Genomic DNA, 23848 nt, shown 5'->3' with positions numbered 1-23848 from the left:
TTATTAATGGCATCTGCCAATATGTAATATTATTTTAAGGTGGTCTCACCACTTAAAGACATCCACCCTGATATCAGTGTTCACAGGATTGCGGTCTCTTTAACTCGCCAGCTAATTCAGGATGCAACGTGTGCTTTAACTGGATGCAGAATTGCAGAGAAAACAGAAGAAATCTGCAGTGTGGGTAATGAGTAGAAGTCTGCAGGGCACCTGATAGATGGAATGATATACTGTGCCCTGACACAAGGATGCATCTGCATTACATGTGCTGTCTGCAGCCTGCAGTCTACTGCAGCAACTTAGTGATGAGCCCAGTGTGGTCCCCGGATTGTGCAGCATTGGAATGGGAATGCCCCTGGAGCAGAGTGTTTTCCTGAGGATGCTCCTCTCCTGAGCTTCCCCATACTAGTGATTTCAGGGGTGGGACTTCTGCAGTCTGTAGGAGGGCTTGAATGAATGCAGTGAGAAGCATCATCATCATCATCATCATCATCATAGTCTCCAAAATACCAAGCATCCCTGTGGATGTCCAGTAGATGAGAGCAGGTGCCCAGGACTGACCAGGACATCTCCAGTGTCTGCTCTAGCATGGCTGTTTACAGGAGAGCAGCTGGTGCTATGGGCAGATATTACATGTGAGGAGCCACAAGCATCTCTGCACTTTATTATTCCTGCAGCAAACTCCTCAAGGTAACCCTTTCATGGCCACTCAGGTGCCTGCTCTGTCTATAAACTTGTAGTGTTGTCAGACTCCTGTGTCAGGGGGTAGAGACTGTTATATAATGGACACTGACACTATGGAAGTTACATCTGACTTTATGTATATCTGGTGCAGGGTCATAGCTGGTTACATTGTATAGGATGTATATGTGTGTGTGATATATATGCAGAATGGATAAGGTGTATATATATATATATATATATATATATATATATATATATATATATTAGTGCAGGCATATTCTTTATATATTTATTGTATATATAAATAGCTATAGAGATGTGTGTGTGTTACATATATATATATATATATATATATATATATATATATATATATATATCAATCTCTTGTACTATATTATATAATATCAACTATATAGTAATATTTATTTCACATACTAAGTTATTTACAAATACAAATAAACATATTACAGCTGTATATATCTATAATCTATCTATCTATCTATCTATCTATCTATCTAGGTATCTATCTATCTATCTATCTATCTATCTATCTCCTATCTATCTAGGTATCTATCTATCTATCTATCTATCTATCTATCTCCTATCTATCTATCTAGGTATCTATCTATCATCTATCTATCTATCTATCTATCTCCTATCTATCTATCTATCTATCTATCTATCTCCTATCTATCTATCTATCTATCTATCTATCTATCTATCTATCTAGGTATCTATCTATCTATCATCTATCTATCTATCTATCTATCTCCTATCTATCTATCTCCTATCTATCTATCTATCTATCTCCTATCTATCTATCTATCTATCTAGGTATCTATCTATCATCTATCTATCTATCTATCTATCTATCTATCTCCTATCTATCTATCTATCTATCTATCTCCTATCTATCTATCTATCTATCTATCTATCTCCTATCTATCTATCTATCTATCTATCTATCTATCTATCTATCTCCTATCTATCTATCTATCTATCTATCTATCTATCTCCTATCTATCTATCTATCTATCTATCTATCTATCTCCTATCTATCTATCCATCTATCTATCTATCTATCTCCTATCTATCTATCTATCTATCTCCTATCTATTTATCTATCTATCTATCTATCATCTATCTATCTATCTATCTATCTGTCTATCTATCTATCTCCTATCTATCTATCTATCTATCTATCTATCTATCTATCTATCTCCTATCTATCTATCTATCTATCTATCTATCTCCTATCTATCTATCTCCTATCTATCTATCTATCTATCTATCTATCTATCTATCTAGCTATCTCCTATCTATCTATCTATCTCCTATCTATCTATCTATCTATCTATCTATCTATCTATCTATCTATCTCCTATCTATCTATCTATCTATCTATCTCCTATCTATCTATCTATCTATCTATCTATCTACCTATCTCCTATCTATCTATCTATCTATCTATCTATCTATCTATCTATCTCCTATCTATCTATCTATCTATCTATCTATCTCTCTCCTATCTATCTATCTCCTATCTATCTATCTATCTATCTATCTATCTATCTATCTCCTATCTATCTATCTATCTATCTATCTATCTATCTATCTATCTATCTCCTTGCTATCATGTCATCCTATACTTTGTAGTTGTCATCTCCACACTTTATACCCCTGTAATGTTCCCCAGTTTAGTCTCAGCACCTCTGAAGATGTTACAGGTGATATATTCTGATGGTCTTGGTTGACTACAGGGTTTTCTGTATCTTTTCATATAGTATTTCCCCCAGCAACAGGCTCCCACAGGGGTGTCTAGTTTTACCCCTCAGGGATTGGGGAACCTCAAAGTTCTTGTTTTCTCACTGCAAAACAAAGCATTGCCTATAGAAATCAATGAGTGTCCGTTGACTGTGATGGATCCTGGGCAGTGCTCCAGGGTGAGACCTGTGTGTGATGTGAGGACCTGGGTATGGGACAATCCTCTATTACCCTAATGTGCCCTCCTCATCATATATCTATTAGTATCTATCTATGTTCTATCTATCTATCTATCTATCTATCTATCTATCTATCTATCTATCTATCTATCTCCTATCTATCTATCTATCTATCTATCTATCTATCTATCTATCTATCATCTATTATCTGTATCAATCCAGCTATACATGTGCCTGTCTGTCAAACTAGCTCTGTTATCTGTATCTATCTACGTATCTGTCTATCATCTCTCTCATATCTTTTTTTCTATCTATGCATCCCTCTAATATCTATTATGTACATATATTTATTTATCTATTAATCAATGTATTGATTTATCTCATATATATCTATAATCTACTCTGTCACTCCATCACATCAATCAATCTCATATCCATCTATTTCATACATTTATCCTTTCTTTCTTTCTTTCTTTCTTTCTTTCTTTCTTTCTTTCTTTCTTTCTTTCTTTCTTTTCTATCTGTATCATATCTATCTATCTATCTCCTATCTATCTATCTATCTATCTATCTATCTATCTATCTATCTATCATCTATCTATCTATCTATCTCCTATCTATCTATCTATCTATCTATCTATCATCTATCTATCTATCTATCTATCTATCTCCTATCTATCTATCTATCTATCTATCTATCTATCTATCTATCTCCTATCTATCTATCTATCTATCTATCTATCTATCTATCTCCTATCTATCTATCTCCTATCTATCTATCTATCTATCTATCTATCTATCTATCTATCTCCTATCTATCTATCTATCTATCTATCTATCTATCTATCTATCTATCATCTATCTATCTATCTATCTCCTATCTATCTATCTATCTATCTATCTATCTATCTCCTATCTATCTATCTATCTATCTATCTATCTCCTATCTATCTATCTATCTATCTATCTATCTATCTATCTATCTCCTATACATCTATCTATCTATCTATCTATCTATCTATCTATCTATCTATCTCCTATCTATCTATCTATCTATCTATCTATCTATCTATCTCCTATCTATCTATCTATCTCCTATCTATCTATCTATCTATCTATCTATCTATCTATCTATCTCCTATCTATCTATCTATCTATCTATCTCCTATCTATCTATCTATCTATCTATCTATCTATCTATCTCCTATCTATCTATCTCCTATCTATCTATCTATCTATCTATCTATCTATCTATCTATCTCCTATCTATCTATCTATCTATCTATCTATCTATCTATCTCCTATCTATCTATCTATCTATCTATCTATCTATCTATCTATCTCCTATCTATCTATCTCCTATCTATCTATCTATCTATCTCCTATCTATCTATCTATCTATCTATCTATCTATCTCCTATCTATCTATCTATGTAGCTATCCATCCATCTATCTATCTATCCATCCATCCACATCTTATCTATCCACCCATGTTACATCTCTCATTGATTATCCCTGTGTGATACAGAGCCGCCTCCTGTTACATAAGCCCATAGACATTATTCGCTGCTGCTGCTGCATTTGCTGAGTACAAACTTGGCTCATTGAGGTCAGTAAATCCATTAAAATCCATGTAGACTGCAAGAAGTTGGAGCTGCTGAGCTTGTTATTGTGACTGCAAATCAGTGTGTTTATCCGGCAGGGTTGTCGCATGTTCCCCCATAGCTGCATCCTGGGGACTTGCATAGTCTGCTGTTTTCTTGTGGGGTAAAGCTGGGTGACAATCCCTACGGCTGCCATTACACATTCTATAGGGACTGGGCTTCTGCTTTTGTAAAGTCACAGTGATATTTTCCGGGGTTCACCTTGCTTCATAACCGGACAGATCTACCGCTCAGGACTGTGGGAAAGCCTGTAGAGCTGTATTAAGGCGGTAAGAAGAGGCAGCTACTATACGGTACATTACATTAGGAATGTAGGTCATCCTCTTATCCAGCAGAGCACATGAGGGACTATGGGATGAAAGCCCGATGTGGGGAGTAGTTACACCACAACCTAATAAAGGATCATTTCACACATTGCATTAAGATCATATTCACACAGGAAAGCACACTAGAATGGTTAATCCTCTCAGTACACACTATGAGATTGCCTATGGAATGGTAGAAGTATCTGAAGATATCAGCAAGGAATTGGGACTAGATCGTATTGAGCAAAACCTTGTACAGTGGCGGCGATACCTGACAGATATGGTGCAGCGAACTCCTTAAAGGGAACCTATCGCATAGAAACGGGTGTCCAGTCCGCTGACATCATGTGATAGAGCAGGAGGAGCCGAGCAGATTGATATATAGGTTTATGGGAAAACTTTCAGTATAACCTGTCATTTATCTATTGAAATCTCAGCTTTTTCTGTGTTCAGGATCCTAGGGGGCGGTCCTATCACTGATTGGCAGCTCTCTGTCACTGATAGGACCGCCCCCGAGGATTCTCACCGTAGAAAAAGCAGGAGATTTCATTTGATATATGACAAGTTCTGTTGAATCTGTTCCCATAAACCTATATAACCATATGCTCAGCTACTCCTGCTTTATAACCTGCTGTCAGGGGACGTTTTCACATCAGTTTTTTGGCATAAAAATGTGCAATTTTTGGTGCGCACCACCAAATATTGAGTTGTTAATGGCACTTTGTAATAAGTGAGTGCCGCAGGGCTACTGAGCTGGTGCCGGACAATTTACTAGAATGCACCAGGAAACTGGAAACACCAATAAATTTTATTTGAACTTGTTAGTCATTTTCCTATATAATGGCCCAGATTTACTATAGTGGTTACAACTAGACACTAACATAAACCTGGTGCAATATTTGGTGCAATGTGGTTTGATCAAAAGTTTTTGGACTTGCTAAACATTTGGGTGCGGAACCCCAGAAAAGGGGGCGTGGCTTAATTGTGCCACAATGTGTCAATATTGTGTCGTAAAATTCCGGGTCAAAGTGATATCCACATAGACTAGACAGCCTAAAGACCCAGATTTATCATCCAGCGTCAGTCACTGTGATAAACCTGGCGTTGCGCTAAGTGTCAGTACATCTGTGTACATCATTCTCGGTGCTGTATAGCGGTTGTATTACAAGCGAGTTGTTTTGAAACTGTAGCTGAAGAGAAAGACTGCTTGTCTTGCAGAAGTGGGTTGCCAATATTGTTTGGGCAATTGCCCAAATTCTATATTTCAATTAATATGGTGCAGCCGGGGATAACATGCAGTTATATTAATTGGGCTCCATGTTCTCTGGAGCATTACTATAGTAACTGACATCACCCACCCAATTAGCAGCGCCGCGGATCCCCAGGCTGGGCGACAGTATACATGTATATCATAGAGGTATCTCCGGGTGCTTTGGATCATTTTTGCAAGATAATTACATTTAAAGAGGAAGGACCTGTCCCCTGAAAAACCCAAAGACATCCGTCAGCTGAGCATTGGCCACCACATTGGTGGATGTGTTAGGTGCCACTGTAGGTCCGCACCAGTCCAGTGACATCATGTACAGTTTATCTAAACCTGTTCAGTCATTCCAAAGATATAAGCTCTGTTAGTGTCTATGCAAGTTGGGTCTATTAGCCAAGTGAGCAGTAATGTTGCATGACGGAAACTCCGCCTACTTGGCTAATAGACCCCTAACTTGCATCAGCACCAACAGGGCTTATATCTTTGGAACGGCTGAATGGATTTGTATGGATGAAACACTAATGAATAGAGGATACATGAGTCATTGGGCTTGTGACTTGTAACGCTGAGGACCTACAATGACACTGCTTCCGCCAATGTGGTGGCCAATGGCCAAATGATGTCTTACCCACAACAGGGGCCAAAGGTCACTTTAGCCAGTGCACCCTAAGGATGCTAAAGTCATACATTTTACATTTGTTCCAATTCGCTTAAAGGGGTTTTGCATCCAATTACAAATTGTCAGTTGCTTCAGTCAGCTGATCTGTGAGGGTCCCGGGTGTCTGATCCCCACAGATCTTCAACTCATAACTCATAAGGGAGGAAATAGAAAGAAAGCCCCAAGCATTGCCCGTAAATGAGTCGCCTCAATGCACTAGGTGGGTCTAGTCAATGAGCACCAGGACCCCCGGGAACTTGTACCCCAGAAAATCCCATAGTCAGTGGATATCGGAGGGGATGTCTCCAGTCTTTGTGCTTGGACGCTTCCCTTCACCTTCTATGACAGTGTCTCCGTGGCTTGGATACAGGCAGCCGTATCTTCTATGACAGTATCTCCGTGGCTTGGATACAGGCAGCCGTATCTTCTATGACAGTGTCTCTGTGGCTTGGATACAGGCAGCCGTATCTTCTATGACAGTATCTCCGTGGCTTGGATACAGGCAGCCGTATCTTCTATGACAGTGTCTCCGTGGCTTGGATACAGGCAGCCGTATCTTCTATGACAGTATCTCCGTGGCTTGGATACAGGCAGCCGTATCTTCTATGACGGTGTCTCTGTGGCTTGGATACAGGCAGCCATATCTTCTATGACAGTGTCTCCGTGGCTTGGATACAGGCAGCCGTATCTTCTATGACAGTATCTCCGTGGCTTGGATACAGGCAGCCGTATCTTCTATGACAGTATCTCCGTGGCTTGGATACAGGCAGCCGTATCTTCTATGACAGTGTCTCCGTGGCTTGGATACAGGCAGCCGTATCTTCTATGACAGTATCTCCGTGGCTTGGATACAGGCAGCCGTATCTTCTATGACAGTGTCTCCGTGGCTTGGATACAGGCAGCCGTATCTTCTATGACAGTATCTCCGCGGCTTGGATACAGGCAGCCGTATCTTCTATGACAGTATCTCCGTGGCTTGGATACAGGCAGCTGTATCTTCTATGACAGTATCTCTGCGGCTTGGATACAGGCAGCCGTATCTTCTATGACAGTGTCTCCGTGGCTTGGATACAGGCAGCCGTATCTTATATGACAGTATCTCCGTGGCTTGGATACAGGCAGCCGTATCTTCTATGACAGTGTCTCCGTGGCTTGGATACAGGCAGCCGTATCTTCTATGACAGTATCTCCGTGGCTTGGATACAGGCAGCCGTATCTTCTATGACAGTGTCTCCGTGGCTTGGATACAGGCAGCCGTATCTTCTATGACAGTATCTCCGTGGCTTGGATACAGGCAGCCGTATCTTCTATGACAGTGTCTCCGTGGCTTGGATACAGGCAGCCGTATCTTCTATGACAGTATCTCCGTGGCTTGGATACAGGCAGCCGTATCTTCTATGACAGTGTCTCCGTGGCTTGGATACAGGCAGCCGTATCTTCTATGACAGTATCTCCGTGGCTTGGATACAGGCAGCCGTATCTTCTATGACAGTGTCTCCGTGGCTTGGATACAGGCAGCCGTATCTTCTATGACAGTGTCTCCGTGGCTTGGATACAGGCAGCCGTATCTTCTATGACAGTGTCTCCGTGGCTTGGATACAGGCAGCCATATCTTCTATGACAGTATCTCCGTGGCTTGGATACAGGCAGCCGTATCTTCTATGACAGTGTCTCCGTGGCTTGGATACAGGCAGCCGTATCTTCTATGACAGTATCTCCGTGGCTTGGATACAGGCAGCCGTATCTTCTATGACAGTATCTCCGTGGCTTGGATACAGGCAGCCGTATCTTCTATGACAGTATCTCCGTGGCTTGGATACAGGCAGCCGTATCTTCTATGACAGTGTCTCCGTGGCTTGGATACAGGCAGCCGTATCTTCTATGACAGTATCTCCGTGGCTTGGATACAGGCAGCCGTATCTTCTATGACAGTATCTCCGTGGCTTGGATACAGGCAGCCGTATCTTCTATGACAGTATCTCCGTGGCTTGGATACAGGCAGCCGTATCTTCTATGACAGTATCTCCGTGGCTTGGATACAGGCAGCCGTATCTTCTATGACAGTGTCTCCGTGGCTTGGATACAGGCAGCCGTATCTTCTATGACAGTATCTCCGTGGCTTGGATACAGGCAGCCGTATCTTCTATGACAGTATCTCCGTGGCTTGGATACAGGCAGCCGTATCTTCTATGACAGTGTCTCCGTGGCTTGGATACAGGCAGCCGTATCTTCTATGACAGTATCTCCGTGGCTTGGATACAGGCAGCCGTATCTTCTATGACAGTGTCTCTGTGGCTTGGATACAGGCAGCCGTATCTTCTATGATAGTATCTCCGTGGCTTGGATACAGGCAGCCGTATCTTCTATGACAGTGTCTCCGTGGCTTGGATACAGGCAGCCGTATCTTCTATGACAGTATCTCCGTGGCTTGGATACAGGCAGCCGTATCTTCTATGACAGTATCTCCGTGGCTTGGATACAGGCAGCCATATCTATATCTTCTCATTTCTTCTCCTTCCTTGTATATTCCATTTAATTAGGTCATTTCTAAGATACAGAAGGAGTCATTGGAGAAGCTTTGCTGCGTCTTACAGTAAATTCTGGTCACTTCATTGCCCGAGGCGTTCAGCAGAGAACTGGAAATTGTTCGTTTTTAGATGTTTTCACGCCGGGAAACGAGAGACATGAAAATCTGAACCTCAACCCGAATCATATACTAATGAGTACGTAAGGAGGAGGCGACACGCCGCACGTAGAGTCCTCCGGCCATAAGACACAGATCAGCCACAATCACTAGGATGTCTCTGCAGATTACAGGGGCACTCTTATCAAACTTTCCATCTAATTAATTATACAATATCGCTAATTATATAATATCATTAAAATTATTGATTTGACATTTTGAAGTCAGAGTGAGACTTAGTAACTTTTTCCAACTCTACCCAAAATGGGCCCCAACACCAAATCCAATCCACTCTGATTCCAACTCCACAGTCCTGCACATGAACCCTGTCTGAGTAGAGTGGGGGTCTCACATGTGCGCGACCCCTCTATTTTATGGGGTTGATGCCGATAGCCAAGGACATGCGGTCCCAGGTATCTCCTGTGTGGTCGGATCCTGCAGTTATTACTTATGTACAATAAGGGGGCAGATGAAGAGGAGTAAGACGTGACTACAGGATCAGACTACACAGGAATCGTTTGTAGTCTGTCACCATGGTAAGACATATGTCTCTATAGGAGCTGTATACCCTCTATAGCAGGATGTTTTTCATCCAGACTATATACAATCTTGCTATACACTCACCGGCCACTTTATTAGGTACACCTGTCCAACTGCTCGTTAACACTTAATTTCTAATCAGCCAATCACATGGCGGCAACTCAGTGCATTTCGGCATGTAGACATGGTCAAGACAATCTCCTGCAGTTCAAACCGAGCATCAGTATGGGGAAGAAAGGTGATTTGAGTGCCTTTGAACGTGGCATGGTTGTTGGTGCCAGAAGGGCTGGTCTGAGTATTTCAGAAACTGCTGATCTACTGGGATTTTCACGCACAACCATCTCTAGGGTTTACAGAGAATGGTCCGAAAAAGAAAAAACATCCAGTGAGCGGCAGTTCTGTGGGCGGAAATGCGTTGTTGATGCCAGAGGTCAGAGGAGAATGGCCAGACTGGTTCGAGCTGATAGAAAGGCAACAGTGACTCAAATAGCCACCCGTTACACCCAAGGTAGCCAGAAGAGCATCTCTGAACGCCGCACAGTACGTCCAACTTTGAGGCTACAGATGGGCTACAGCAGCAGAAGACCACACCGGGGGCCACTCCTTTCAGCTAAGAACAGGAAACTGAGGCTACAATTTGCACAAGCTCATCGAAATTGGACAATTGAAGATTGGAAAAACGTTGCCTGGTCTGATGAGTCTCGATTTCTGCTGCGACATTCGGATGGTAGGGTCAGAATTTGGCGTCAACAACATGAAAGCATGGATCCATCCTGCCTTGTATCGGTAACGGTTCAGGCTGCTGGTGGTGGTGTCATGGTGTGGGGAATATTTTCTTGGCACTCTTTGGGCCCCTTGGTACCAATTGAGCATCGTTGCAACGCCAAAGCCTACCTGAGTATTGTTGCTGACCATGTCCATCCCTTTATGACCACAATGTACCCAACATCTGATGGCTACTTTCAGCAGGATAATGCAATGCCATGTCATAAAGCTGGAATCATCTCAGACTGGTTTCTTGAACATGACAATGAGTTCACTGTACTCCAATGGCCTCCACAGTCACCAGATCTCAATCCAATAGAGGAGCATCTTTGGGATGTGGTGGAACGGGAGATTCGCATCATGGATGTGCAGCCGACAAATCTGCGACTGCAACTGTGTGATGCCGCCATCATGTCAATATGGACCAAAATCTCTGAGGAATGCTTCCAGCACCTTGTTGTATCTATGCCACGAAGAATTGAGGCAGTTCTGAAGGCAAAAGGGGATCCAACCCGTTACTAGCATGGTGTACCTAATAAAGTGGCCGGTGAGTGTATTGTTTCATACTAACATTGGTTACAAACTTGCACAAAGCCCCTGTCCTGCAGGTATAAGGCCGGTGGGATCATTCGGGAGACAATGACCCATTAATTGCTCCAAAAAACCTCCTGTGAAGAGTTTTTATCCCGTCAGGATTTTTCGTCAGGGCGATGATTCTCCTCATTCATCAGTTATTATGTGCATTGACTCCCCTGCACAATCTCCTTGGGCTTGTGGTTCAATAAGACCCCAAATGAATGTCATCTTGGCCTATCCAGCGTTGACTTCGGCAGGAGGGGTATTGATGTCTGCGGCTGAAGCGTCTTGTCAGCTAATCTCTCCGGACATTGTATGGATTGCTTCATTCCTCAAAATGTCACTTTGAAATACCCTAGAGGATTGTGGGGGGAGTTGGGAGGGACCTTCTGGGATGTCCCTTATTAGACATGATGTGCTCCGAGATTAATGCAATTTATTTGTTTACTTGGAGGCTCCGGTGTCATTGATAATTATGTCCCTTCCGTTATCATAGTAATGGCGGCGCCGCGCCACGGCCAGGTCAGCAGGGTCTTCACTTCTTCTGCTTCCTGTATAATCCAGTATGCAGTAACTCCTCCTATTGGGGGATGCAGTAGCCAGAATGATTCAATATATGTAAGTCTGGGTTCCCATCTGTGTCAGGAACTCACCAAAAATTAGCAGAGAAAAAAATCCTGCACAGAGGATTTTTTTTTCTCTGCCACTTTCAGTTTCAAAACAGCGGACACCTGGTGGACCCCATTACAGTCCATGGGGTTCGCCGGTCTCTGTGTGCAACCTTTTCTCTGTTACTTGGGTCCCCCAACAGACTCGAATGATGGAAAGCCCGGTGCTAGTGAAAACCCAGCATAAGTCATGTGGGAATTGGTAGCAACAGAACAATTCCCCGTCGTGTGATGGACAAGAGGACAGCCCATGAAGAGCGAGGAGGTGGAAGAGACCATGAACATTTTACAAACATGAGCACTTGGTATTGTTTTATGTCAGTGGGTTGGACATCATTGATAGCTCCCTCTAGTGGTAGATGTATGTGAGTAGAATTGTTCAGTTTATGCAAGTCCTGTGGGAATTGGTAGCAACAGAACAATTTCCCATCACTTGTTATCACGAGAGGACAACCCATGAGGAGCAAGGAGGTGGAAGAGACCATAAATATTGTACAAGAGGGAAGTGCCTTATGTGTTTTGATTTCAGGGATCTGAATATCTCTGGATTCTGTAGACAATCTTCCATAGTTCCCCTATATCACAGTATTTACAGTCGGATGTTAGTTATACTTATATAGATATGGCCTAGATGTTCTGGGTATAAGGCCGAGCGTACACTATACGTTGTCTGACACTTATCTTGGCCGACCCTACCATTTGCACAAATCCTAACCTGAGCATGCAGTTACAGCTCTGACAGCCACTTATAGGTCAGGACGTGTGAAATCCAACAGCCCGATCCTCAACGCTCACAAAATCGGGGGATAGTTGGGGAAATAAGATGCTGGAAGACGCTGCCGACATCAATCTAATATGTGTGGCCGGCCGAAGTCAAAAGTGTTTTATGTCGTGTCTGCTGTAGCCCAAGTATCTGTAATCTTTTTGCTCTTCTGTTCCGGGTGTAAATTTCTCTTATGAATCAGCTTCACTGTTTGGATTTTCATTAAATGTGAATTAAAGTTAATGATTCCGTTGTTGTCTGGAAATTAAATATTATCAAGTCTTCAAGTGCAATTAATAGCAAATTACACCAAATAGCCATAATAATAAATCATCCCGTGTAATTGGCAGATTATAGGGCAACGGTCAGCGCCTTGTTATGGAGAGATAAAGGGGGATTAAAGGGAGTCTATCCCCCCCCTCCCAAGTATACCCACCTGTCCGCACATTGCATTGGTCACTATGGCATCTTTACGATGGATGTCACTACTATAGGGTTGGAGAAAAAAACGTCAGGCTCCGGCCTAAAGGGGTTTTGCAGGAGGTCCCAAAGAACTGTCTAGAATTAGAAAAAATCTATATATGGATTTTTATGGCGCCACAGCTGTCCACAGGTTGAGTCTGGTACTGCAGTTCAATACAGTGCTGCAATACCAGACACAGCCCATAGACAGGTGTGGTGCTGTTTTTTTACAGAAAGAATCATAGTTACGTAGTAGATGAGGTTGGATGGAGACATCAGTCCATCAAGTCCGACCTATAACCCTACAATCCGCTACAGTGTTGTCTTTATTCTGAGATTTCCCTTTAAATGGATACAATGTATCCAGTTCTCTTCTCCTTCCTATAGTCTCCCTTTACCTGCTTACAAGCTCTTATTTTAGGATGACGGCCGGAGCTTCCCTTGTATAAATCTGTACTTGTGTATCGGACATAAAGCTGCGGATCTTTTCCTTTAGAGACTTGAGAGTTTGGCGACTTTCTGCTGTTTCAGCTGCTGGATAATAAGATTTTCTTGTTTGGCTCTAAGAAAAAATGTCACTTTTACGGCTCCGCAATAAACGTCTATTTTTAATGGAATTGAAATAAGGGGCAAATGTTCAGCGGCTGCAGATTTTTTTTATTTTTCACACTTTACAAATCCATCCCTAGTAGCGGAGAGATGCTGTAAGATACGGAGCTAAAAGCATTGCGGGAATCCGATTAGTCACGCCGGTAATGGGAGGCTGCAGTGTCAAATCCTGTAGACCCTGGCCAAGATTTCGATTACTGGAGCGGATTGGATGGGGCAGGGCGGCCTAGGGTCAGCAATATACAACGAAATACCATTTGCCTTAAGTTTGACGTATGTACAGTGCTGTGCAAAAGTTTTAGGCAGGCAGGGGGGAAAATGCTGCGGCGTACGAATGCATCCAGAAATGGAAGGGTTAATAATTGATCATGTCAGATCACAAACTGATACGAATGAAGGATAGAGAAATGTAAATCCCATCAATATTCGGTGTGACCTTTGCCCTTTGGATGAGGAGTCCTGGGAGTGATGATCCGGCCCCCACCGATATAGCCCTGATCTCAGATCGGGTTCACATTTTTCATGATCCTTAGGAGTCCTCGTGATCAGTAACTTTCCCCCACGCTACGGATACAGGGTGACCTGAAATATTTGGAATACCCCTTTAAGGCTTCTCATTGGCTTGTTAACGATGAATATGTTTGTCCTTTATTAACGTCTTACGAGTAATTACATTATTTTTGTAGAATTTGGTTTTCTCGTGTTTATGGAATTCTCCTTTAAGCTTCCCCTAATACCGTGAGCGCCGGGATAGACGCCCACGCACGACTGAAACAAACTTCTCAGCTAAAATCTTTCTTATTTTAATTGAGTTGAATATAATTGAATCTGCGCCGACGTTCTGAGCTGGAGCTTCTCTCAGCACAACAAGACCGCGGCAGACGCCATTGGCGGTTTTATTAGTAAATGTGATTGTGGGCTCCGGTTTAATAGGATTTAGGAAGACAATGCAAAGGAAGAAAATCCTTGGGAAACACTTAGACTGAAATCTCAAGACTTATTTGTTTCACTTATTCCAATTAACCTACAAATATCTCCTTCAGACTTTTATTACAAAGTCTTGTATTTCTTAGTAGCTGGAATGTAATAGCTTCCATAATCATGATATTAAAGGGGACCTCCACCAACTCCAACTCTTTGGACCCTTCAATAAGCACCGCTACACTGATTCCAGCACAGTTGGAATTTTTTCTGTAGTCACCACCGTTCCCATTAGTTTCAGCAAAGTTATGCTCATTGCTGTTAAGTGGGCGGTCCTTGTCTTCTGCCCCAGCCCAAGACCCGCCCACTTAGCTGTAGAAAGCACAACTGGGCTGAATCTAACAGAAATGATTGCTTGGCAATGGGGAGGGCTAGAGAAAAAATTCCAACTGCGCCAGAATCAGTGGAGAAAAGCCTGTATACAGACACAAACAATTGAAGTTGGTTGAGGTGGTGAAAGTTTAAATAATAAAATTCTGGTTTTCTGTAGGTGCCACTAGAGGGAGCATCTTGCATAAAGATTTGTATAGATCATAATGGGTTTAAAGGGGATGTCCGTCAACACCCCAGAGGTTACATGGTCAAGGAAGCCCAGTGGATTAACGGGTGACTTAGAAATCCGACCTGTGGTAAAGAGACCTACTATAGGGGGAGCCTCTACCTCTGCACTGCGTATAGCTACCCCCCCCCCCCCCCCCGACCTCACCCCAGTCACATTCTGAAATATTAAACACCCCAAATTATTGACACAATGTATTCATCTATATTGAGCTCCAGCAGAAGTGGAACTGTCTACATGTATGAATAATGTAGAAATTGTAACTATTCTGGCGTCTCCCATTGTCTCCGTACCGAAACTTTGATTTTCTGGCAGTACTTGTGTCATTAATAGATTATGTAATATACTTCATGTTGAGAGATTTTGGCTTCCTTCCATGAAATCCACTTTGTGTTCCCTCTGTATTATTTCTCCTGTTGTCTCCTCACTGTAAGTACCAGAGAGCAGGGGTGTAATACAGGGACAGAGGCTGGAGAGGAGAACACGCCAAATATTGTAGGAACTGTTCAGGTGTCGTAAGAAAGATGAGATTCTCACACTTCATGTTATAGGGTCATATGACATAGGGAGAGAAGCTGAGCTGTGTGATATATAGGATAGAGGAGAGAAGCTGAGCTGTGTGATATATAGGGGTATAGGATAGAGGAGAGAAGCTGAGCTGTGTGATATATAGGGATAGAGGAGAGAAGCTGAGCTGTGTGATATATAGGATAGAGGAGAGAAGCTGAGCTGTGTGATATATAGGGGTATAGGATAGAGGAGAGAAGCTGAGCTCTGTGATATATAGGGTTATAGGATAGAGGAGAGAAGCTGAGCTCTGTAATATATAGGGTTATAGGATAGAGGAGAGAAGCTGAGCTGTGTGATATATAGGATAGAGGAGAGAAGCTGAGCTGTGTGATATATAGGGGTATAGGATAGAGGAGAGAAGCTGAGCTCTGTGATATATAGGGTTATAGGATAGAGGAGAGAAGCTGAGCTGTGTGATATATAGGGTTATATGATAGAGGAGAGAAGCTGAGCTGTGTGATATATAGGGTTATAGGATAGAGGAGAGAAGCTGAGCTGTGTGATATATAGGGGTATATGATAGAGGAGAGAAGCTGAGCTGTGTGATATATAGGGTTATATGATAGAGGAGAGAAGCTGAGCTGTGTGATATATAGGGTTATAGGATAGAGGAGAGAAGCTGAGCTGTGTGATATATAGGGTTATAGGATAGAGGAGAGAAGCTGAGCTGTGTGATATATAGGGATAGAGGAGAGAAGCTGAGCTGTGTGATATATAGGGTTATATGATAGAGGAGAGAAGCTGAGCTGTGTGATATATAGGGTTATATGATAGAGGAGAGAAGCTGAGCTGTGTGATATATAGGGTTATAGGATAGAGGAGAGAAGCTGAGCTGTGTGATATATAGGGTTATATGATAGAGGAGAGAAGCTGAGCTGTGTGATATATAGGGGTATAGGATAGAGGGAGAGAAGCTGAGCTGTGTGATATATAGGAGTATAGGATAGAGGAGAGAAGCTGAGCTGTGTGATATATAGGGGTATAGGATAGAGGGAGAGAAGCTGAGCTGTGTGATATATAGGGGTATAGGATAGAGGAGAGAAGCTGAGCTGTGTGATATATAGGGGTATATGATAGAGGAGAGAAGCTGAGCTGTGTGATATATAGGGGTATAGGATAGAGGAGAGAAGCTGAGCTGTGTAATATATAGGGGTATAGGATAGAGGAGAGAAGCTGAGCTGTGTGATATATAGGGGTATAGGATATAGGGGAGAAGCTGAGCTGTGTGATATATAGGGGTATAGGATAGAGGAGAGAAGCTGAGCTGTGTAATATATAGGGGTATAGGATAGAGGAGAGAAGCTGAGCTGTGTAATATATAGGGGTATAGGATAGAGGAGAGAAGCTGAGCTGTGTGATATATAGGGGTATAGGATAGAGGAGAGAAGCTGAGCTGTGTGATATATAGGGATAGAGGAGAGAAGCTGAGCTGTGTGATATATAGGGGTATATGATAGAGGAGAGAAGCTGAGCTGTGTGATATATAGGAGTATAGGATAGAGGAGAGAAGCTGAGCTGTGTGATATATAGGGGTATAGGATAGAGGAGAGAAGCTGAGCTGTGTGATATATAGGGTTATAGGATAGAGGAGAGAAGCTGAGCTGTGTGATATATAGGGGTATATGATAGAGGAGAGAAGCTGAGCTGTGTGATATATAGGAGTATAGGATAGAGGAGAGAAGCTGAGCTGTGTGATATATAGGAGTATAGGATAGAGGAGAGAAGCTGAGCTGTGTGATATATAGGGGTATAGGATAGAGGGAGAGAAGCTGAGCTGTGTGATATATAGGGGTATAGGATAGAGGAGAGAAGCTAAGCTGTGTGATATATAGGGGTATATGATAGAGGAGAGAAGCTGAGCTGTGTGATATATAGGGGTATAGGATAGAGGAGAGAAGCTGAGCTGTGTAATATATAGGGGTATAGGATAGAGGAGAGAAGCTGAGCTGTGTGATATATAGGGGTATATGATAGAGGAGAGAAGCTGAGCTGTGTGATATATAGGGGTATAGGATATAGGGGAGAAGCTGAGCTGTGTGATATATAGGGGTATAGGATAGAGGAGAGAAGCTGAGCTGTGTAATATATAGGGGTATAGGATAGAGGAGAGAAGCTGAGCTGTGTAATATATAGGGGTATAGGATAGAGGAGAGAAGCTGAGCTGTGTGATATATAGGGGTATAGGATAGAGGAGAGAAGCTGAGCTGTGTGATATATAGGGATAGAGGAGAGAAGCTGAGCTGTGTGATATATAGGGGTATATGATAGAGGAGAGAAGCTGAGCTGTGTGATATATAGGAGTATAGGATAGAGGAGAGAAGCTGAGCTGTGTGATATATAGGGGTATAGGATAGAGGAGAGAAGCTGAGCTGTGTGATATATAGGGTTATAGGATAGAGGAGAGAAGCTGAGCTGTGTGATATATAGGGGTATATGATAGAGGAGAGAAGCTGAGCTGTGTGATATATAGGAGTATAGGATAGAGGAGAGAAGCTGAGCTGTGTGATATATAGGGGTATATGATAGAGGAGAGAAGCTGAGCTGTGTGATATATAGGGGTATATGATAGAGGAGAGAAGCTGAGCTGTGTGATATATAGGGGTATAGGATAGAGGAGAGAAGCTGAGCTGTGTGATATATAGGGATATAGGATAGAGGAGAGAAGCTGAGCTCAGTGATATATAGGGTTATAGGATAGCGGAGAGAAGCTGAGCTGTGTGATATATAGAGGTATAGGATAGAGGAGAGAAGCTGAGCTGTGTGATATATAGGGGTATATGATAGAGGAGAGAAGCTGAGCTGTGTGATATATAGGAGTATAGGATAGAGGAGAGAAGCTGAGCTGTGTGATATATAGGGGTATATGATAGAGGAGAGAAGCTGAGCTGTGTGATATATAGGGGTATATGATAGAGGAGAGAAGCTGAGCTGTGTGATATATAGGGGTATAGGATAGAGGAGAGAAGCTGAGCTGTGTGATATATAGGGATATAGGATAGAGGAGAGAAGCTGAGCTCAGTGATATATAGGGTTATAGGATAGCGGAGAGAAGCTGAGCTGTGTGATATATAGAGGTATAGGATAGAGGAGAGAAGCTGAGCTGTGTGATATATAGGGGTATATGATAGAGGAGAGAAGCTGAGCTGTGTGATATATAGGGGTATAGGATAGAGGAGAGAAGCTGAGCTGTGTGATATATAGGGGTATAGGATAGAGGAGAGAAGCTGAGCTGTGTGATATATAGGGGTATAGGATAGAGGAGAGAAGCTGAGCTGTGTGATATATAGGGGTATAGGATAGAGGAGAGAAGCTGAGCTGTGTGATTTATAGGGGTATAGGATAGAGGAGAGAAGCTGAGCCTGAAAAACAGAATGTGCCTACAATATGACAATTGTCCTGATGACAGAAAACCTTCTCCTTGTATGACAATGTATTTATACAGTGCGGCCCCCTGGTGCATGCTGGGATAGCCGTTCCGTTCCTTCCAGTGGGGGACACAATGGGTTTCGTCATCTATTCCTCAGGGCTCTTTATAGACAAGCAGGGGACAATCTGTCATGTCAATATTCATATCCGTTTTGATGTGACGGAACGTCTGCTCGTGTCCGGATGATTCTTTGTGCCGAGGACGAGCTGAGATTTGCCTGGAGAACCTGCAATGATGAGACTCAGCTCCAGATCTTGTCACCTTCGCCACTTTGGCGCAGATCATTGGAAGCCTCATCTTGTAAAGTCACTTTTAGCTTTGGCTGATGTAAAATTCCTGGGCACGAGGGAATATAGAAATGTAAGAAGCCATCTTGTCATATTCCATGTTAGGGAATGGACGCGAATAATTAAGCTCTCCGATTAAAATCAAACGGTGGCCATAAAGAGGGAAATTGATTGCCGGGACTTGCCAAATGTATCAAAGTTCAGATTCTAAAGATTACTTTTTAATTACTGCGTTATTTCAGTCACTGCTTTTAGTAGCAATTAATTTTACTGCCGTCGATTTCAAGGAGCTCCAGACGTGTAATTCCAGAGTCTTGGTAGACGGATCCAGAAAAAAAACATTCCAAGGAGGGAAAGAAGCGGACACAGACTCCGAGACGCTCACGGGACACCGCGTCCATTCATGGGTTGGGTGTTCTGATGGTTCTGTAGTCATCACAATATTGCACCCTGTATATAAACCAATCAGATCAGAAGGGCTCTGACTCCCAGCACCCCCGCTGATCAGCTGTATAAAGGAGTCCTTATTTATATCAGTCTGTGACAAGTGACAAGGCTGAAATATTCTGCAGCAAGTAGATACAACGGATGAACCTAAGGAAAGAACAAAGAAGCCAAACCAGTAAGTCGGGTGCCACGACCTCAGCAGATAGATATTGGTGACGTTTCCTAATTATAGGCGATCAGTATTCGAATTCTAGAAACCTCTTTAAGTAGATCTGAAACACCCAATGACGTCCTCATCTGATCGGCGCTGTCAGCCGTTGCATCCAAATCCGTTCAGCTATTCCAAAGATATAAGCCCTGTTAGTGTTAGAGTCTACTGGCCAAACAGCACAGATGGGAAGATCAGCGTCCAATGCAGATGTGAACAAGGTCTTAGCTGCTCTGAACTTGGAATTGAGTAATTTTCCGCCGTAAGGATCCTCAATCTGTTTTTTCTCTTCTCTGTTTAGGTAGAAACTAAATAAATGAGATGGAGAGTAAAATGATCGACTATCACATCAGCGGTGAGTAATGGTTAGTGTTTTCGGAGGGGGGGGGGGATTAACATGGTGCAGGGTGAGGGTTATGTTACAATGTGAATAGTCCCCTATATATATGGAACCAGGCAGAGCTGCAGGCACCATGTGCGTCATGTGAGCAGTCCCCTGGGTATATGAATAGCCCTACATTAGCGCCCTGGGAAATGTAGAACTGTTAGAAATACGTCCCAAGCTCTAAAGTATCCAAACACAATATGGCCCCTATAGAATCTGCAGCATTATATGGCCGCCGCTGAGTGGGGTTTTAGAGGCCGTTTAGAGAGCTTTACATATCGGCCGCTGCCAACCGCGTCTTATTTGTCCTTTATGTTTGCACATAAAACTCTTCATGGTTATTTTATGGACTTGTTTTATAGTCATCACAAGCCCGCCCGGATGGGAGATCGGGATATATATTGCTGGCGCGTTGACTTTGCTGGGAGTCGTGGGGCTCTATTTATGGAAACTGTACAAGTCAGGAAACTACCCGTCTCCGTCTCCGTTCCCCAACTACGATTATCGATATCTCAAGCAGAAATATGGAACATCGCACTCGGAGGTGAAGAAGAAGGTAAGAGGATTGTTGGAACTGTCTGGATCTTAACAACATTGTGGCTAGTATATGCTATGACTGTCCAATCCGTGAGGGCCCGACAAGTGTGGCCCCTGCTGATTGCTAAAAAAGCCGACTGGAGCCGACAAGAACTTGGCACCTCTGACACCTTATTCTGGAAGCCAACTGGGGTTAGTGTGGTCAGACCCTGCCTGTAGGTCCTTGATGGCGTATTCTTGTGATACAAGTTTATAGTCGCAGAACATGTTTGGGCCACAACAGCAGTGTCTGAGACTAGTGCGGAGTCCGGAGACTGGAGGGGCAAAGAGGAAACACTATGGCCTTGTGGTCCCGGTGATCTGCACCAAAATGGGCCCTGCCTTGTATGCTACGGTGGTTTTCTGGTGTACGAGGTATAAGCCATTGCAAATTGGGTTTCATTGCAAAAATTAGCTTTTTCATTTACACTCTGCTCTTGTACTTTCCTGGAAGGCGGCATGGCGAGGTGTGGGTGGTCTGCCGAATTTATTACCATTTAGTGTTGGAGATGATCCCTGAAATCTACATCAGCTACAGCGGTAGAGTCTTCATATCTTCTGCATCAGCAGAGGTTGCACCTTCTTATAAGGTGCCCCCCTCCTCATAGCTCAGGCGCACCCTCCACTAGTCCCTGCTGCATCTTCACTGGCCAATGTATTTGCTAATGTTGGGATAGATACCAAGAAAGAGTTAACTGCACAAATTGCCTCCAGTCTGATATACTTGCACCTTGCACTAAAGGTGTTGACAGGAGACTAATGGAGATTGCACCTTCCTAGTGTCCCTGACATTCAGCAGGGTCAGACCCGCACCAGTCCGACCTATCCGAGGAATATGCTAATAGTCTTTTATCCTCAGTGCAGAGAAATAACTAACCAGGCCTGTAATAAAAGAAAGCGGATCTGCTCTAACGCTGCAACATCTTCCCAGATAAATCAGACACGGCCGCGGCATTTCCAAGAATGAAGAAGAAAATGAACTGTATAGAACATTATGTGGCGATTTCTGCCTAAGTAAATGACCTGGTCCTGCTTATGTGTAAATGATAGTATGCATTACGGATGTCTAGGGATAAATCTAACACCGTCTTATAGGAAGAGGCTCTCCAAGATGGGAGAGAAGACGGAATAGCTGTAGGTGGAATATGAATGGAAAGAGTCTTCAGCTGTCAAAATGAAGAGACAAATATTGAGTGGCAGCCGAGACAGGACATTACTATAATGAGCCGATAAAGAATGCATGATGTTCTATTAGTGGGAGCCAAGTCCTTCAATATAGGCTTAGATGGTACAGAGCGAACTGCACACACCGACAAGGCTTCTATCTTTGGGCAGCTCATCTTATTATATACAGTATATGTATCCAAGCAAATAATATGCATCGTTTTGTTACAATAATATGCATTGTCTTGTTACAATAATATTCATCGTCTTGTTACAATAATATGCATCGTCTTGTTACAATAATATTCATCGTCTTGTTACAATAATATTCATCATCTTGTTACAATAATATGCATCGTCTTGTTACAATAATATGCATCGTCTTGTTACAATAATATGCATCGTCTTGTTACAATAATATGCATCGTCTTGTTACAAGCTGTCAAGGAGAATGATACATTATGGTGCAAATGAACTGTTAGTTCTTGAAGTTGATATGTGGCCATTCATGTAGATCTGAGCGACTGTGACCAGGACCACATTGTGATGGCTCCAAAAAGAACAGTTCTTGTAAGGAAAGGGGATGGGTGAGAAGTTTTCCTGGATGTGGTGGATAAATTGGTTTTCCCATGTAAGAAATTTATTGCATATGCACAGGATGACTTATAGATTCGGGTCTCACTTCTGGGTCTCGCAGATGAACCCGCTCCCTCCCTCCATCTATGACCATGAAGATGAAACCCAGACTGGTAGGGCTTTATGGAAACAGCAGAGTTCCATAGAAGTGAATTGGAGTTACGGAAACAGTGTAGCTGAAAGTGTTTCTGCAAAGCCCAACCATCGAGGACAGTCTGGATTTCGTTGTCTGCAAGGCAGTGATCAGGGGACAGAACCTCAAGTATTCAATTTAAAGATAGGTGCAGGTCCCGGAGGGGGACCATGAGAAATCCCCTTTAGTATCTACCAAAATTTCCCCAAGGAAGGACAACCAATGGAAGCGCAAAATATCATGGCTGTCCAAAGCTTATTGCCGCATTTGTAGAGTGAAGCCCATCTGAAGGAGACAGTAATAGCCCCAAGTAGCGCTGGGCATGAGATCCCTCCCCAGGGTACAGACTTGCACTTTGATGGTGTTAGTTTGATTTTACTGGGACCAATATTTTCTGCTTCTCCATGGTGTTGGCGGTGTTACATCAGATATTTATATAGTTTTCCCCATATTATTGTCTGCACTGTGCACTTTATATCCATCTTCTATGTATCACTATGTGGTAGACAATGTTATTATGCCCATCAGAAGAAAACAATGTCTGTGAGAATAGAAAGGAATCAGGAGAACTGTCGCAAGCCCTGGCGGCAACAAAACAAAGGTGCAATACAGCAGTGGGTATGATAACAAACAGTGCTGCTCTAAAGTGCTGCTCTATGGTGCTGCTCTATGGTGCTGCTCTATGGTGCTAGTCTATAGTGCTGCTCTATGGTGCTACTCTATAGTGCTGCTCTAAAGTGCTGCTCTATGGTGCTGCTCTATGGTGCTAGTCTATAGTGCTGCTCTATGGTCCTGCTCTATGGTGCTAGTCTATAGTGCTGCTCTATGGTGCTGCTCTATGGTGCTAGTCTATAGTGCTGCTCTATGGTGCTGCTCTATGGTGCTAGTCTA

The 23848-nt window shown here is 42.8% G+C and overlaps 1 protein-coding gene across 1 annotated transcript in view; it reads left to right on the top strand.

Annotated features, from left to right (window-relative positions):
* The first annotated feature begins 410 nt into the window (after positions 1-410).
* Positions 411-23848, top strand: part of SYT12 (synaptotagmin 12) — a 45238-nt gene continuing 21800 nt past the window's right edge. Inside the window, exons 1-3 of the mRNA XM_075280819.1 lie at positions 411-690; positions 20365-20418; positions 20811-21004. Coding sequence (XP_075136920.1) covers positions 20385-20418; positions 20811-21004 — 228 coding nt within the window. The 5' untranslated portion in view covers positions 411-690; positions 20365-20384. The remainder of the gene's footprint in view (positions 691-20364; positions 20419-20810; positions 21005-23848) is intronic.

Source organism: Leptodactylus fuscus, chromosome 7 (genome assembly GCF_031893055.1).
Source record: "Leptodactylus fuscus isolate aLepFus1 chromosome 7, aLepFus1.hap2, whole genome shotgun sequence".
NCBI lineage: Eukaryota > Metazoa > Chordata > Amphibia > Anura > Leptodactylidae > Leptodactylus > Leptodactylus fuscus.
The sequence above is the reverse complement of the archived record's forward strand: the minus strand, read 5'-3'. Positions and strand labels throughout refer to the sequence as shown.